Source organism: Thermobia domestica, chromosome 3 (assembly GCF_964235325.1).
Source record: "Thermobia domestica chromosome 3, izTheDome1.hap1.1, whole genome shotgun sequence".
NCBI lineage: Eukaryota > Metazoa > Arthropoda > Insecta > Zygentoma > Lepismatidae > Thermobia > Thermobia domestica.
This window is the reverse complement of record NC_137456.1, coordinates 312,947,918-312,966,317: the sequence shown is the minus strand read 5'-3', so window position 1 is coordinate 312,966,317 and position 18,400 is coordinate 312,947,918. Positions and strand designations below refer to the sequence as shown.

Here is an 18,400-nt window from a genome sequence, read left to right as displayed (position 1 = left end):
ACATACATACATACATACATACATACATACATACATACATACATACATACATACATACATACATACATACATACATACATACATACATACATACATACATACATACATACATACATACATACATACATACATACATACATACATACATACATACATACATACATACATACATACATACATACATACATACATACATACATACATACATACATACATACATACATACATACATACATACATACATACATACATACATACATACATACATACATACATACATACATACATACATACATACATACATACATACATACATACATACATACATACATACATACATACATACATACATACATACATACATACATACATACATACATACATACATACATACATACATACATACATACATACATACATACATACATACATACATACATACATACATACATACATACATACATACATACATACATACATACATACATACATACATACATACATACATACATACATACATACATACATACATACATACATACATACATACATACATACATACATACATACATACATACATACATACATACATACATACATACATACATACATACATACATACATACATACATACATACATACATACATACATATACACACAAACTCTTCATTTTATTTATATTAGATATGTTTAGTAATGTTAAGTAATAGTTTTATTTTTATAACATATTATGTAGACCTTATTAATTTCTCTCCTTTTTCAAGACCGCGATTGTTGGCTTAAGAACACGCAAAGTTCTCTTCTTGGGAGTTAGAAACAAATATGGTACACTATGTGCTAGGAAAGAGAGAGAAGCAGAGCCCCTGGGAACTGATAGTTCAAATCATGATCATCTATGCTACAAGAACTGCACTGGGAGCTCAACTAGTATGGAAGCTGATATTATTGTGGAAGGCTTTAGGAAAAGTGAACAACTTTATAGCGTAAGGTTTGGTCGCCTAATCGCAGACGGCGATAGTAGCGTGTATAAAAAAAATTTTGGAGGCAAGGCCTTATGATAATCTTACAATGGAAAAAATAGAATGCAGAAATCATCTTCTGAGAAACTATTGTCCCAAACTGCGAGAAATTGTAGTTAACAGTAAAATTAAACCCGTGTTTCATAGACGGAAATTAGGAGAAAAAATGTTGCGTCTTCGTGTTGGTGTGTGTAAAGCAGTTGAACATTGGAGAAAAACCACGGATAAGAGCAAGGCCACTAAAATGATATGATTTCGAAGGACATATTGAATGGACCTTACCACGTGTTTGGTGACCATTCAAATTGTGCAAGTTATTTTTGCGGCAAACCTGAAGAAGAGAATAATGTCCCCTCTTTGAAAGAATCAGGCCTTTTCTATGAAGTTATGAAAGCTGCGAACTTTCTTGCTGATCAAGCACATAGTCTTTACGAAGACCCAAATCTCACACTGAAAATACATTATATACTGAGAAATTTATTTCAAAGGTAAGATTCTAACACGTCATCAGTAGACTCATGATATATTGGGTTGCCTTCTTTTTGCTTCAACAAACAGCAACGCGTTCTCTATAGGGTTCTCAATGTGAAGTTCAGTCTTCTGCGAGCGACTACAGATACCTGTTGACGTGTTAGATTTAGCTGAGAAAAGCGATAGCTATTATGACTATGACGTAATCAGTGGCGTATTTACGGGTGACTTCCGGGCTTAAGGCCCCACTCGAAATCTTATTTACTATAGTAAAGTAACTGAAATATCTTGCAGAATATTCACATTTCTAGGTAAAACCCCTCCCCCCGAAAGTTAGGATAGCTCCTTCCGAAACAAAATCGTAAATACGCCACTGGACATAATTATGCTTTTCTATCGTATTTCTCACTTGGAAATACTATGTGAACTGAACTTCTCATTCCTTTACTTCTTAGTTCGCGTTTCTTGTTTTCGCAAGGTGAGGTCTCAACTATAAACTATCTCATGCGGCAAATTTTAGATGGATAACTTTTAAGAAATTTTATATGCTATTTATTATTGTCTATTGATACCTAATTGTATTACTATTTTAGGCAGGTCAGAAGTCGAATATAAAAATAAGCTTGCTGAGAAAGAAGTTTCTCATGAAGCACTTTTAAGAAAAATAATTATCAAGAAAAGAAAGAAAAGAAAAATTGCGTGATTATATCTGAATGAGTCGGTGAAGTACAAGAATCTGCATTCCCGTAACGATAAAAGTGAAACAAATAAACACGACTATGATACCAAAATTATGAAAGCGTAGAGCAGCAACAATATCCCCCCTCCCTCGCCTAAAAGCGAATTTCATTGTGTTCTTGATTGAAGATGCTTCTAAAATACTAAACGGAGTTTTTCAGTTGTTGGGGAGTATGCCCCCCAAAAGATCTTCAGCCCCCCAAACAAAATATTTTAGTGACGCCACTGTATTGGCATTCTTTGCGTGTGAAGTATTGTGATATACGTTTCTGAAATTGTATAGGTCCTATACTTTCTTACAATGGGAGATTGAAAAACAAATCTTCAGGAAACGCAGCACAGCAGTTCTGATTACGAAGTCCCTTCTTTTTAACAAACTGAAAGGTCTCCTCCATAGCTGGAAACCGTGTCAATGAACTGTGGAGTGCGGGAATAATTTTACTATCTGTCCGGCAGGTATCAAAAATCTGCGCGTGCGTTTCTAAGAAGAACCTGTGTTCACACATTGTGAGTGTGTGTGTGTATCTGTGTGTGCGGTATATCGCTTATTCCTATCTCTAGCGCTGTTGCAGGGTACAGGGTAGTTTCAAAGTCGACTACAATGCAACTTCATTGTCATTCAAGCATCGCGGAATTATTGCAGTAAACTGTTCTAGAAGTATAGGATTCATCGTTTATACTGAGATCAGTGTCTGTAGGGATGTCAGGAAGGTTCACTATGACTGTTTTCAAGCAGCGAAAAGTTTTAAAGAAAACTTATAGCCGAAATTTACACGCTTTATTAATGAGAACTATTTTGGGCGGAATTTCAAGGTTGCCATGTCTAATATGAAAGAATTGTCTAACGGAAAAAAATAATTCGACACGAAAGTTAACGTTCTGTACGACTTGTGCAACAAGAACAGTAAGAAATTTATAATATCTTTTGTGTGAATACGTCACCTATGAGAATGTGGTAGAATTTTCCCAACAAATGACAAAACAAGAGGAAAATGTGTAAGTACCGATAACGATATTTAATGTAAAGTGGAAACACTTCAGGACGAGTTCGATTGACAGACGAATGGCCACACCTACACTACCCTTCTCCCCGCTCCCAGAACACTGAAATCTGACATGCTCGAGAAGAAGTGAGGGCTCTTAAATATTGGTGGTGAGAAACAGTATCCCTGACCAAGTCAGAGAAAATAAAGGACCTTCATTTCTTGTTCTCAATTAAATTTGTAAATTGAAGTTACAATTTGTGTTTCCTGAACTTTACCTTGCACTCCCTGACGGTTAGGTTCAGTGAGGGAGAGTTTAGTAGATCGTTAATGGGAAACCATTGAAGGTGAAAACGCTCAACTTTGAGATATTTTTTTTCTAATTCCATGGACAAACATGATAAAAACTAGTCCCATTGGGTTCAGCGACCTCAAGTTGGTGTAAAAAGCACAACAAGAAATATATCCAAACATGGGCACTTTTATCATCATCATAGGTGGCAGTACAAAGAAATCCAACTTTGAGGTCATTTTCCTCGTAACACCATAAACGAATGACTTTCAAAACAATTCCATTGAATTCGGTGTCCTCAAATTACCCAAGCGTTAAAAACGCTTTGGAATATAATAGAATGAATTAAAGTTAGCAGAAGGGCTACATCAGATCACCTTTGAGCTTTTAGGTTAACGTGTGTACTGTTGTTACAAAGAGAGTGCAGTCTTGTCAGTTTATGAAGCTATGGTGAAGTTAAGGGATGTTTTGCGTTCCTTTGTTTTTGGGATAACATCTCTCTCTCGTCCCGAAGGCAAGAACACTCAAGAGATGATCTCTCCGAGGGAATCAAAAATAGAGATGTCCGGCAACGTTCAAGTGTTAACTTACGTACAGGTGTCAATCTTCATGATAATGAGATCTGATAAATTCGCAATTAAAATACCGTGGCCAACAACACCAAAATCGAGTTGTAGCAAAGTATACACACCACCGATGTGATGAAGGCAGTATCGTGATTCAACGAACCGTACAACGTTGAGCCATTGCTTTAAGCTATTCCAGTCCTTACCGAAGAAGCCGTGCGGCTAACATTGACAAAGGTGTAGAACGTCGGCTGTGGAGGTCCATATTCAGGGTTCCTACTGATCTGGAGAAATCTATTTCCCTGACTTCTTTCTGACATTTGGCAGGAAATTCCCTGACTTTCATGACAGGTGTCGGATAACGTTGACATAAATAAGGAATAAATAATGGTGAATATTTATATATGAGAACATTTATTCTATAGAGACAAATAGTAATCAATTGCTCATACGTACACTCCACTTACCTTCCATAAAAATCTGAACAACGTCCATTATAATAGTTGGTTAAGTTGATATTGGTATACAATTAATGATAGAAAACACACATTTTATAAATTTTCCCTGATTTCCAGTCTTTTCCCCAGAACTTCCCTGAGCTGCACCATTTTCCCTGACTTCTCTGACCAGTAGGAAAGTGGAGGATAGGTGAACTTTGGGCTCAGACACACTCGTCCTATGCCTACTGTTAAACCCTGTTAGCATGCAATTAATTGCATCGTAGTTTGCGTCCTATCCTGTTGTACTATACCAATATCAACAGTCAACGATATCCGATCCGATACGATGCAACCGGACTTTTCTCATCTTCGGAAGGCACTAAGCACGGCAACTTGCGAATATCTGACAAGTCACGCTTGTTTCCGAAATGTTTTTACCCAGCTGTCTGCCGATCACAATCTAACCACAATCAAACTCTGATAATATCGCCGCCTTCAACATTCTACGTACAAGCATCAAACTGACTGATCGAATGACATTCTTGTCACCGTCTAGCGAACGGTTCTGCTATGCCTGTTACATCAACCCAATGACTTCAAAAAGTAGCGGGTATATATACAAACTCCACCACAAACTCATACGACTTCGGATCGATCCAGGGACCTCTCATATTAGAGATGAGCACTCTCTGCCCTGTGGAATGGACATAATAAAACTTACTACACAGACAGCATTTTTTAAATGGTCATTAAAATACCCAAATAGACAAAAAGAACTCTTGCCTCGTAAATTCGTAATTATTAATTTCACAAACAGTTTTAAGTCGCTGCTAAACTGATGTCATATTATAGAGAATTATCATTGTGAAAATCCTGAAAATTAAAGTAGGATAAGCGATTTATGATTAATTTGTACGTCTTGTTACTCCGTTATAAAAATCAGTTTACGAATGATACTCAATCAGTCACACAGAAGAGACTTTAAGCCTCATTGTTAATTAAATCTATGTGGATATTCCTGGTACCTGGACCTTGTTTAACCATTGTTTATGCATATTACAATTTCGGGAAAATATCCACTTTTCGTTGCACGCTATTATTACTTTCAGAAAAAAGCAGAGCATGCAGGTTTTCCATGAATTTTCTGCTCATTTCCATTTGCTTGTGTGTCTGAACTGGTGTCAATTCTAGAGGCGAATTCAGCATGACCAGATTATTTTGCCGAGGTCGTCGTGCAAATGACAAATCCTAATAGCTTCTTGCTGTACACATTGGTCAGAAAATTATCAAAGGTCATAATAATAATAATAATAATAATAATATTAATAATAATAATAATAATAATAATAATAATAATAATAATAATAATAATAATAATAAAAAAAGTATGGGTTAATGTGATAAAAGCGATATTTCACTTTCACAACCAAACAACTCAGGATCAACATGGTAACCAGAAGAACTCATTTCAAAACGCTCGATCAAAACTTATGTTACTAAGTATTATTTCATTTATATAAATGTAGACATTTAAAGACCAGACAAAATAACACATTTTTTTTTCCGTAAGAGAAATTAATTGAACTTGAGAAATTGAATACCATTTATTATCAAAAATCACAATATTATTCTTGTTAGTTCTAACTTCCGTTGACTGGAGACAAAGTGTGAATGTCAATTAATTAATAAGATTGGAACATGTCTGGTACACATCCACTGATATCGTGTAACACGATTGGATCGTGTTGGGTTCGGTTCCAGTTCGGGGCAGCCGTTCTTATGGCCTGCAAGGGTCTAATTCTTGTTCGAGCTAACCACTTTTGTGACTGGTAGAGTCTGATCCTTACCTGATTCCATTCGGGATAACCAAATCCTATAACCTTGCTGGAAACAACTCCTGTTCAATACAGCTTACCTGTGGTGGATTTTAGCCATTGGCATGAAAAAGGCATTCGCAACAAAAATGATAATACTACAATAGAGAGTGCGCAAACCTCCAAGTTGGATCGCGAACCAAAATACTGTTTCATGGAGGTTGCAACTACGAGCGCCCACCGTCCTTGCCGCGCCTGCTGGCGATAGCGGAATGAGTACAAGTTACTAGACGAAAACATCCACCATTTTTGGGTAGTGATTGTGCAGAAATGCTGTAAAGGTAATTGTACATAAAGAAATTGATTGTATGTAAATTTTATTCAGTTAACACAGGTTATGTATAGTACTTACGTTAATGACATTACAACATTTTGTTAGTGATTTTTACTTAACATGTACCAAAATACCATGAGCCCAAAACTTTATAAATGTGTAATTTATGCGAAGAAATTATTATATATTTTTAATTTTATTCTTCCTTTCTTTAAGGAAAATGACGCACTACGAATGCCGGCCAAATTTTATATTACGCAATGCACTAGTATTAAACACACGCCATTTAGGTATCACACTTAACCACACTATAAATTGATGGATTTTGGGGGGGGGGATCATGTAGTCATTCTTACGAAGAAGATTTCTCCATGCTTCTTGTTGCTCGTTGGCCAGTCATTATTTAGCTTCCGTGGAAGTTATTACCTTTCAATTCCAAGTGGAATTCACCCTTTTACTTGTGTAGGTTTCTTAATCATGCCTCGTTGCTTACATGATTTCACATATTAAACGTTGTCTTGGTATACGAACATAGATTTTGTATGAATTTTATGTTTATATACCTGCGCAGATTTAGCTTATTCTCTTCATTATCAAACTTATTAAATCTTGAAGGATTGCGAGGAAAAACTTTGATATTCTTCTCGGGCGTCACTGTAGTAAAACCTATCAACCACCATAACCACTTAGAGTACCTTTCGCGGCTTTTTTGCCTCAGCGTCAGTATGTTTACGCTGAGCATGCCAGAAAAGATTTTATAAAAATTCATAATAAATATCCTTCATCAGAAATACAAATATCAAAGGGCGTTAAATAAATTCACCATTAAAACAAAATAATTAAAGTGTTAAAAACAGTAAAAGTATTTTACGATGGCATTTGAATTCAAGGGACTATTTTTTAGATTGTCATAACCACTTTGCACCTCCTTTGTTCGGTGGACAGGAAGCACGAGTCATCACTCACAGGATTGCCAACTTACAAAAAGATAAAACTAGAGCACAATTTGCGTCGACGAACAGAACATGGAGCCTCATTCCAATTCAGCCAAGAGAAACTGGGAAATTTAAAATGGAATGGGAGTGAAGGGGGGGCCACACGCTCACAAATGGCGTGCGACATGGACGATGATCTTCTTTGAAGATTATCAGAACCCTGGGATCTTGGGTTTCCTCTTCTTAGAGTTATTTTTTCGGTTATTATTCCTCTTCTTTCTTCCATTATTAGCATTTGATCCATTATGGTTCATTAACACTTTACACAAACGTAGATGGGCTTTTTATTTTATGGGCTATATACTTTAAATGGGCTCTTTTTTTGTATGTGTAAATATAAGATTACATTTCTTTTCATAATACAATATTTCAATATAAGTTGAATAATATTGATTATCTATTATATTTTCGTTTTAAATTATATCCTATTCATATTCTATTTATTAACATCAAACCAATATACCTTTTACACCATTACTTAAATTATAAGATTTCAATTTTTTTTTTTTTGTAAGTATCTGACTCGTATTACTACACCTCACACTAAATATAATTATCATACTGAACACATAAAATTTTCAATATTTTGAGAAAAATGACACATGAAATGCAAAAATAACCTTTTCATCAATATATGCTTCCTTATAACTAATTCTCAAAATAACTCCTAATAATGTAATATTTCCATTCTTCAAACCTTTAGAATACAGCATTTAAACAGCACTATTAATTAGTTAATTAACTTCAAACACAATGCAATAATACAGTAACACGAATATATGAAATGAAATCTTTCATTCGTAAACAAATTTTTAAAACATATTACATATTAAAACTTTATTTCACACAATATTGAGTAATATACGTTTTGTCGAGATTTAATAAAATTTATCGGCGCCTTAAAGATTCACAGCTAAATTTTTACAACGTAATAATTCAGTTATGACTCTCTCTGATCACTCGACGGGATCTGCCTGGCTAAATTTCGAAGGGACCTACCCACAATGAATTATTTGTCTTACCACCCCAAGATGAGGCCGAATTAAAGAATACAAGGTTAAAAACTTAAAATAATAAAGAATGGGATTTACCAAAATAGCTTACTCCGAGCATTAAAAACGTGTTACATTACCCAATACACATAAGGGGGGGGGAACCTCATCTCCATGACTTGGCATATTTCTTTGCTGGTTTTTCCATTGCTTTGGAAAAGAAATATCAACGGCCATCTGGAAGTCGCATAGCGGGTCACAGATGCCTGCATAAATCATATAAAACATTTTTTTTTTTTTTTTACATTCCTTGTACTTGTTCATTTAGTGCCACATAAGGATTCTGTAGATTTACTAACGCAAATTCCAATACATCAGATGAACACAAATTTTTACAGTACAGAAAATTCAAATACTTATCAATATCTAGCAATTTCTCCAAGATTTTATGTATTCGTTGGTTATTACTTCTGGATTGAACACTTTGAGATAAACATACTGGTGTTGTAGTTAATGCATTACAAAGAACAGTTTCAACACTGCTTTCTAAATCTGAATTTTTAAATTCGCTTGAAATTACATCATGGTATTTCTCAGAACTATGTTTTACTGCGAGATTTAACCAGATTTTACGAGTTTGTTTCGTAGGTTTCCACACCTTAAGTCTATCCACAGAATGTGAACCAATTGATTTACCAGTTAAAGGATCTAACAATTCGAACACCTTTTCTGAATTTGATGGTTTGTTAACACAAAGATAGGGTCCCTTGAACACATTGAAAAATTTGGCGATTTTCTTGTCTGTTGCGGAACTTAAGTTTGTCTGTTTCAAGAAAACCAGATCATTCACCTGTATTTTGTGTTTACTCTCCTGTTGTAAGTTATACCTTTCATTTCGCTTTCGGATCACTTCTTTTCTTTTAAAATCTGCCATTACCAATTTATTGTCCCAACTTTCATTATCGTTTTCGCTCGTATCATTCGTAAATATGCCAAAATGTTCGAAGATAGGTTTTTCAGCCTGTATGTTCAAATGTAAACTGGCTGGACTCGCGCCAAGACTGCTAGATATAGAATAGTTCAGCAACACAACGACTTGTGGTATAAATTTCTCCCAAGAACCATGATCATCTTTACAAAATAGTCTAAACAGCCTGTTCGTCTCCCGATGGATTCTCTCCACTGCGTTCGACGCCGGATGGTAAGGCGTTGAATAAAATATCTTAACACCATATTCCTCCATTTTCTGTTTGAAGTTTTTAGAGATAAAACAACTACCATTGTCCGCTAATATAGCTGAAGGTATTCCCAAGTGCACAAAGTACAATGTCTCCAAACATTTAACTACGCACTTCGTAGTAGCGTTCCGGATCGGATAAAGAACAAGGTAGCGAGTAAAGACGTCCAGAACTGAAAGTATAAATTTACACTTTGAGGGAGATGGCACAAGAGGTCCGATAATGTCAATCGAAATTAATCTCCTAGGGCCTTTCACCTGTATGGTTTCTAAAGGTCTCGCCGGGGGTCGAGTATCGACTTTAGTTCGTTTACACTCGAGACAATCGTTTATATAGTTCATCACGTCTCGCCGCATAGATTTCCAATAACAGATCTCGCTGATGAAGCTTACTGTTCTTTCGCACCCGAAATGTCCACGGTTATTATGCATTTCTTCAATTACCAGATTTACTAAAGATGGTGGGATGCAAATTCTCCAACTATTAGGAAAATGAAAGTTCTTATACAACAATATACCATTTTCTAGTTTGTAAAATTTTTCTACATTTCTGTTTTGCATCTTACTATAGGGATCATTTGGTTTCTCTAGGAATTTAATGATTTTACTATACTCAGGATGTTCCTTTTGTTTTTCGGTTAACTCTCCTGGTGTGAGATTTCTGAAGAAAGATGGAAGTACTTCTAAATTGTTTATATCCAAAATTTCACTAGGAGGAGCTAAAACTATCCTGGACAATGCATCACTAGCCACATTTTCACTACCTGAAATGTGCGTTATTTCTAAATCAAATCCCTGTAGTTCAAGACTCCACCGAGCCAAACGAGAGTTCCAATGGCGAATTTTATTCAAAAACACTAATGAGTTATGGTCTGTGTAAACTTTCACGTGATGGCCATATAATAAATGTCCCCATTTACGTACGGCTGTAACGATTGCATACGCCTCTAATTCTGTGATAGTGAAATTTCGCTGTGCACTATTCAAAGTTTTACTGTAAAAACCAAGTATGTGTTTTTCACCGTTAACTTCTTGAAATAATATACTCCCCACTGCTACCAAGGAACTGTCTGTCACTAGACAAAAATCATGATCTAACATCGGATGATTTAACAACACTTCTTCAGCTAACGATGCTTTTAACTGAGTAAAACTTTGCTCACATTCGTCAGTCCAAACCCATTTTTTATTCTTTTTCAGAAGTTCAAACAATGGGTTGGCTAAATGAGCGAAATGATATACAAATTTAGAACACCACTCGAACAAACCTAACACTCGCTTAAGTTCCTTTACATTTTTCGGACGAGGCAATGTTCGAATTGTTTCTACATACGACGGATCCTTTTTCACGCCTTCAGGTGTGACTACGAAACCAAGAAATTGAAAACTCGTATTGCAAAATGAAGATTTCTTTAAATTTACAGTCATATTGGCTTCTTCTAATTTTGTAAACAACAAATTCAAAATTTCTAACTGTTCATCGAAAGAAAATGTTGGTACAGAAATGTCATCGATGTATGTGACTAATTTATCAAATAATGCATGCCCTAAAACAACCAAAAGACAAGCCATTAATCCTACACCTCCATTTGCATATCCAAAAGGAATAGATGTAAATCTATACATTTTCCCATTCCATGAGAATGCCGTATAATCTCTACAATTTTCAGAAATTGGAACTTGTGTATAACTTCCTACTAAATCAATGTTTGATACGTATTTAGCACCCTGAAACTTTAACAACAGATCATCAATTTTATTTACCTTTAATTGTTTTATTTTTACATGCTTGTTCAAGACAGTTAAATCGACTACTACTCGCATTTTACTAGTGTTTTTCTTTGGCACGCAAAAGATTGGGTGAGAATGGATTGACACACAAGATTCTATTACGCCACATTGTAACCACTCATCGATTTGCGAATCAATATGTTCTTTAAATTTATATGGTAATGTATACTGCCTTTTAACCAAAGGTTGATCAGTGTCTACCTCAATTTCATATTCAAATTTGGTACAACGTCCGGGAATATTTTTAAAAATTTTCCTATGTTTCAACAACAATTTGAACAATTTCTCTTTCTCAAAATCAGACAATTGTGCTTCCATAACCCTTTCCCGTATTTCTGAAATTGGAACAAATTCACTTTCGATTTTACTATCAAATGTATTACAAACTGCAGCTCTATCTAACGATTTACAATGCGATTTTTCGATCTCACAGTCTATTTCTGAAATTTGCTGTGAATAGTAATCAAACAAAAATTTATCTTCGCTAGCAACTTCTAGATTTAACACTTTCATTTCTTTTTCATTACTACAAGAATTACGAACTTTATTATAAGCTTGATCAGAAAGAACAACATGATTAACCCATTCTTTTTCTAATTTTTGTTTTTCACTGACCAAATTATTTACTATGGGACACTCTACATTTACTTTTCCAATCTCAAATAAAGTTTCTGATTCATCATCGCTGTCGCTAGTAACATTCATTTTAGCTTCAATACCAACTTGAGATACAAAATTTACCTTCTTCTGTACATCACCTTTAGTCAGAATTTTTGTAACTTTCATGTTGTCAGCTTGACCACCTAGCATAGGTACGTTAACAATTTCTCCTTCCTTTTCAACCGTAATAGAATTATCACCAAAATCTATCTTTGCCTTGGATTGTGTGAGAAAATTTCTACCCAATAAGCATTCAGTATTCAAATCAGAGACAACTAGCACACGTACGTCAAAACTAACTTTCCCTATTTCAATACACAATATTGTCTCACCTTGCACCTGTTTCTTTTTCTTACCTGAAAAATCCACTAACAAAATATGTGGAGCTGGTCGCAAGTGAGGGTGTGATATGATTGACGCTATACGTTTCCATGTCTCTAACGACAAAATACTAACCGAAGCTCCAGAGTCACACAAGGCTACTACTGGTTGATTTAAAATCTGTACTTTTATTTCAGCTGACCTAGCTTGACTATTAAATTTCTGTTCTTCATCACTACTTTCAGATGAATCAGTGTCCCAGCTTACAACATTCACTACATTTTTTCCAATTACAACGAGCTCGCATTGCGAATCATTGAGTGCATTTTGATTTTCAGTACCAAACTTACCATTTACATTACCAACTCTGCCAACCGCACTCGCGTTGGAGAGCAACTTTAGTTTAAATGTTGATCTTTGTTTTGTGGAAACATAACTCTTGGGCTACAATACGGAAATTGTGGTGCAGATTGAGTATATGTAGACATTGGCTGTGTTCGGTTCATACCTTCATCATGGTTACTATTTACAAAGCTCACTCTTTCGTTTTGATTTGAATTTTCATACTCGTGATCGTCTTCGTAATTACTACGATTATTACCCTGACCTTCATTGCAATCATTATTCCTTCTATGATTATTCTTACCTTTGTTCCAATGGAACTTTCTCTTGTTCGGAGTTCCCTTTCTTCTGGGTCCGTCAAACTTACCTTTACCTGAGTTTTTGTGGTTTTCATTACCATAATTTCCCCTTTTATTAAAATTCTCGTAATTCCCTTGCACTTCATCTACCTGATTGACACGTACAGTTCTACCATAAAAATTGCTTCTATCATTAGTATTTCTGCTGTCATAATATAGTGCTTCAAGATTTTGTATGTCTGTTAAAAATGAACTGAAATCTAAATTTGGGAACAATGCTAACTGTCGTCGGTAAGAGATAGGGATTAACTGTTTAATCGTATTTACAATGAAAGTATCCGGTATATTAGGTGACAAACCACGTATCTTATTGAACCTTTTGTGAACGAAATCGGTAACCGTACCATCAGTTTTCGGATTGAACGCTTGCGATTGCAACACTGAAAGTTTACTTGCGATGACTTGTTCAGAACCAAATTGAGCTTTGAATTCTTTAGTGAAATCTTTAAATGAACGAAATGTACCTAATTTTGACTTGTACCACTCACGGGCGTTACCGGTAAAAATAAACCCTAGTACATCCAAATATTGGGATTCAGGTACATCTACAGCGTGTGCTGCAATCTTAAACTGCTCTAAAAACGAAGTTGGTGACTCGTCATCTTCTAAACCAGAAAATTTTGGGAACATTTCAATGTCACCATGACGCAATATTCGTCGTTTAGCCCTTTTTACGTCACCCCTTTCTGATTTTCTCACTTTAGTACGTTTCTTTAGTTTTGTTGTCTCACTAGCCGTCGAGGAACTGCAATCTGTTTGGTTGTCACTACTCATTTCTTCCTTACTGCTGTATTTTGACTTACGGCTACTCCTATCATCACCGGATGTACTTAATCTACGCCAGTTACGTTCACTCCCCTCTCTGCTAGCATGTTCAGTCAATGAGGTTAACTTCGTTTGGGTTTCATCTACCTTAATTTCTAAACTTAACAACCTGTCACCTATCAAAGCAATATTTTGATTCATATTGACAACGTCAATACCGGGAGGGATAGTGTTCTGTGATAGAGTATCAACCCTACTATGCAATACAGCGACCTTTCTTTCTAACTTGTGGGTCGTATCACTTAATCCCACTAACATTTTTTCTTTATTTTCTAAATTACCTTCAATTTTATTTACTGACCCCTCAATTGCTTCAATTTTCTCAAAAGCTCGGTCCGCCTTTTCTTCACATTTACCCAAATCGACCGTAATGTTCTCAAGTTCTTGATAATTCTGAAGTGTTTTCCCCCATATTTTTTCACATTTATCATTTACCTTCTCACATTTCTCGTCTATTTCTTTCGATATTTGTTCATATCTACCCACGCATTCTTTTCTGAATATTTCTAATTGCACCTCAAGCTTATCGTCAATCTGCTTTTTTGTTATTTCAGAAACTTCCACTATTTTGTTTTCTAAAGACTCATTAACTTTTTCTATTTTTCCTTCCAAAGATTCATTTATTTCAGCTATTTTATTTTCTAAAGATTCATTAACTTTTTCAACTTTATTTTCTAATGATTCGCGTACCATATTAGTTTGTTCAATAAGTTCCTCCTTATTTGCTTTGAGTGCATCCAGCAGTAACTTAACATTACTTTCATCCATTTTTCACAATTGCAGAAAATTTCTAAGTACGAGTCAGATACTTTATACCTTTACGTTTCTACACATAAATCACTACTTTTTACATGTACGGTGAAGGAGTTCTGTCCCTGTTCGGGCGCCATTCTTGTAACACGATTGGATCGTGTTGGGTTCGGTTCCAGTTCGGGGCAGCCGTTCTTATGGCCTGCAAGGGTCTAATTCTTGTTCGAGCTAACCACTTTTGTGACTGGTAGAGTCTGATCCTTACCTGATTCCATTCGGGATAACCAAATCCTATAACCTTGCTGGAAACAACTCCTGTTCAATACAGCTTACCTGTGGTGGATTTTAGCCATTGGCATGAAAAAGGCATTCGCAACAAAAATGATAATACTACAATAGAGAGTGCGCAAACCTCCAAGTTGGATCGCGAACCAAAATACTGTTTCATGGAGGTTGCAACTACGAGCGCCCACCGTCCTTGCCGCGCCTGCTGGCGATAGCGGAATGAGTACAAGTTACTAGACGAAAACATCCACCATTTTTGGGTAGTGATTGTGCAGAAATGCTGTAAAGGTAATTGTACATAAAGAAATTGATTGTATGTAAATTTTATTCAGTTAACACAGGTTATGTATAGTACTTACGTTAATGACATTACAACATTTTGTTAGTGATTTTTACTTAACATGTACCAAAATACCATGAGCCCAAAACTTTATAAATGTGTAATTTATGCGAAGAAATTATTATATATTTTTAATTTTATTCTTCCTTTCTTTAAGGAAAATGACGCACTACGAATGCCGGCCAAATTTTATATTACGCAATGCACTAGTATTAAACACACGCCATTTAGGTATCACACTTAACCACACTATAAATTGATGGATTTTGGGGGGGGATCATGTAGTCATTCTTACGAAGAAGATTTCTCCATGCTTCTTGTTGCTCGTTGGCCAGTCATTATTTAGCTTCCGTGGAAGTTATTACCTTTCAATTCCAAGTGGAATTCACCCTTTTACTTGTGTAGGTTTCTTAATCATGCCTCGTTGCTTACATGATTTCACATATTAAACGTTGTCTTGGTATACGAACATAGATTTTGTATGAATTTTATGTTTATATACCTGCGCAGATTTAGCTTATTCTCTTCATTATCAAACTTATTAAATCTTGAAGGATTGCGAGGAAAAACTTTGATATTCTTCTCGGGCGTCACTGTAGTAAAACCTATCAACCACCATAACCACTTAGAGTACCTTTCGCGGCTTTTTTTGCCTCAGCGTCAGTATGTTTACGCTGAGCATGCCAGAAAAGATTTTATAAAAATTCATAATAAATATCCTTCATCAGAAATACAAATATCAAAGGGCGTTAAATAAATTCACCATTAAAACAAAATAATTAAAGTGTTAAAAACAGTAAAAGTATTTTACGATGGCATTTGAATTCAAGGGACTATTTTTTAGATTGTCATAACCACTTTGCACCTCCTTTGTTCGGTGGACAGGAAGCACGAGTCATCACTCACAGGATTGCCAACTTACAAAAAGATAAAACTAGAGCACAATTTGCGTCGACGAACAGAACATGGAGCCTCATTCCAATTCAGCCAAGAGAAACTGGGAAATTTAAAATGGAATGGGAGTGAAGGGGGGGCCACACGCTCACAATCGGAATTGGTATTTCAACTTCTCTACTAACAGACAGCGTTTCCTGTGTTACTAAAACTCTGTTTGTTCTAAGGAATGAGAAATAAATGTTTAGTTACTGTAAACATTGCAAAGTGTACCATGCACCCAGAGGTGCCCGAATTCACGAAGTTAGCGCTCAAGTTTGAAACCCACGCTCACTCGACTATGATGAATGTGAAGTCGAGTTATCGTGATGTCGAAATGATGCTGTGAGTGTAAGTTCAGACTGGTGATATGAGCATGATATCAAAATGCTGTAAGTGTAAGGTCGAATGAGCGTGATGACAGAATGATGTGAACATTAGGTCAAGTGAGTGTGATGTTCAACTGATGTGAATGTGAGATCGAGTGAGTGTGATACTACCAATTTAGTGTAAGAGAGGTAAATGAGCATGATACTACCAATATAGTGTAAGAGAGGTCAAATGAGCGTGATATTGAAATGATGTGAATGTAGGATCGAAAGAGTGTCATGCCTATATAATTTGAGCGTGAGTAAGAGTGAAGTTGAGTGATGCTAAAATGATGTGAATGTACGATCAGGTGAGTGTCATGCCGATATAAAGTAAGTATGATGTCAAAATAATGTGCGAGTGATGTTGAAATGATGTGTATGTAAGATCAAGTGAGTGTCATGCCGATATAAAGTGAGTATGATATTCAAATGATGTGAATGTAAGATCAAGTAAGCGCCATGTCAATATAAAGTGAGCGTGATGTTAAAATTATGTGAGAGTGATGTTGAAATGATGTGAATGTAAGATCAAGTGAGCGCCATGCCGATATAATGTGAGTATAATGTCACAATAATATGAGAGTGAGGTCTAGTGAGCGTGATGTCAAAATGACGTGAACGTTAGGTCGAGTAAGTGAGATGCCGATTTAATGTCAGTGTGATGTTAAAATAATGTGAGCGTGAGGTCAAGTGACAGCGATGTCGAATTGACGGCGTGAGCGTGAAGTTAGAAGAGGTTAACAAAGTGAACACCTTGGCACGTGCATTATCCGAGCTTTCTATTTTGAATTAGGAAAGGATTAATGAAGAAAAAGGCTTATAAAAATTTCCAGGAAGTTTAATTAATCTTCTGTTCTCTTACATATATTCAAAAATAATTTTACTGGTCCAAATAAATACAATATAAAATATTCCCATTTATATTTATAAAATGCCTTACAGAAAACCATAAATATAAATATATACATAATTTTATTTTCATGTTTCCTCTGGTGACTTGTAAAATACTTAATGTTGTTCCAAGCGAATTCAAGACGAATAAATATCGCTGAACCACGGTTTATCTCCGTCTTCGTAAGGTGTTATAGGAACATCATACGGTAACGGAAACCTGTTTGTATCATCCTCCGTATTACTCATTGCGATTTTAAACGTCTGAGATCCAGTCTGAAAAAGAAAATGAGAGAAAAGAAAATTAAAAAAAAAAATTTTCGAAGTCAGCTACCGAGTATTTATCAGGATTCTTTTCATGAGAAATGACCGATGCCATATATAAGGGCTATTAAAATGAAATATTTGTTCATGAAGTATCAACAATGAAATAAAATGAAATTAATGTCTTTAAGTGTTACGTCTCACATTTATACCGGTTAGGCTTAAGGAGACGGTGATGATGAGAAATGAATGCAATGGTGGAATGAAGAAAGTGGGAGGAAACGGGAGAACCCCGAGAAAACCCACGAATACGGTGTTTGTCCACCACAAAGCCCATTTGGTGCGAGCTGGGATCGAACCAGGGACCGTATGCACCAGAGGTGAAC

The 18,400-nt window shown here is 35.6% G+C and overlaps 1 protein-coding gene and 1 long non-coding RNA gene across 5 annotated transcripts in view; one reads left to right on the top strand and one right to left on the bottom strand.

Annotated features, from left to right (window-relative positions):
* LOC145681149 (uncharacterized) overlaps positions 1-18,400 on the top strand; it is a 469,136-nt gene that overhangs the window by 419,651 nt on the left and 31,085 nt on the right. The gene's annotated exons all lie outside the window — the stretch shown is intronic.
* Positions 17,677-18,400, bottom strand: part of gkt (tyrosyl-DNA phosphodiesterase glaikit) — a 49,947-nt gene continuing 49,223 nt past the window's right edge. For all 3 annotated transcript variants that reach the window (XM_081752590.1, XM_081752589.1, XM_081752591.1), the window contains one exon: positions 17,677-18,026. In XM_081752590.1, coding sequence (XP_081608716.1) covers positions 17,889-18,026 — 138 coding nt within the window. In that variant the 3' untranslated portion in view covers positions 17,677-17,888. The remainder of the gene's footprint in view (positions 18,027-18,400) is intronic.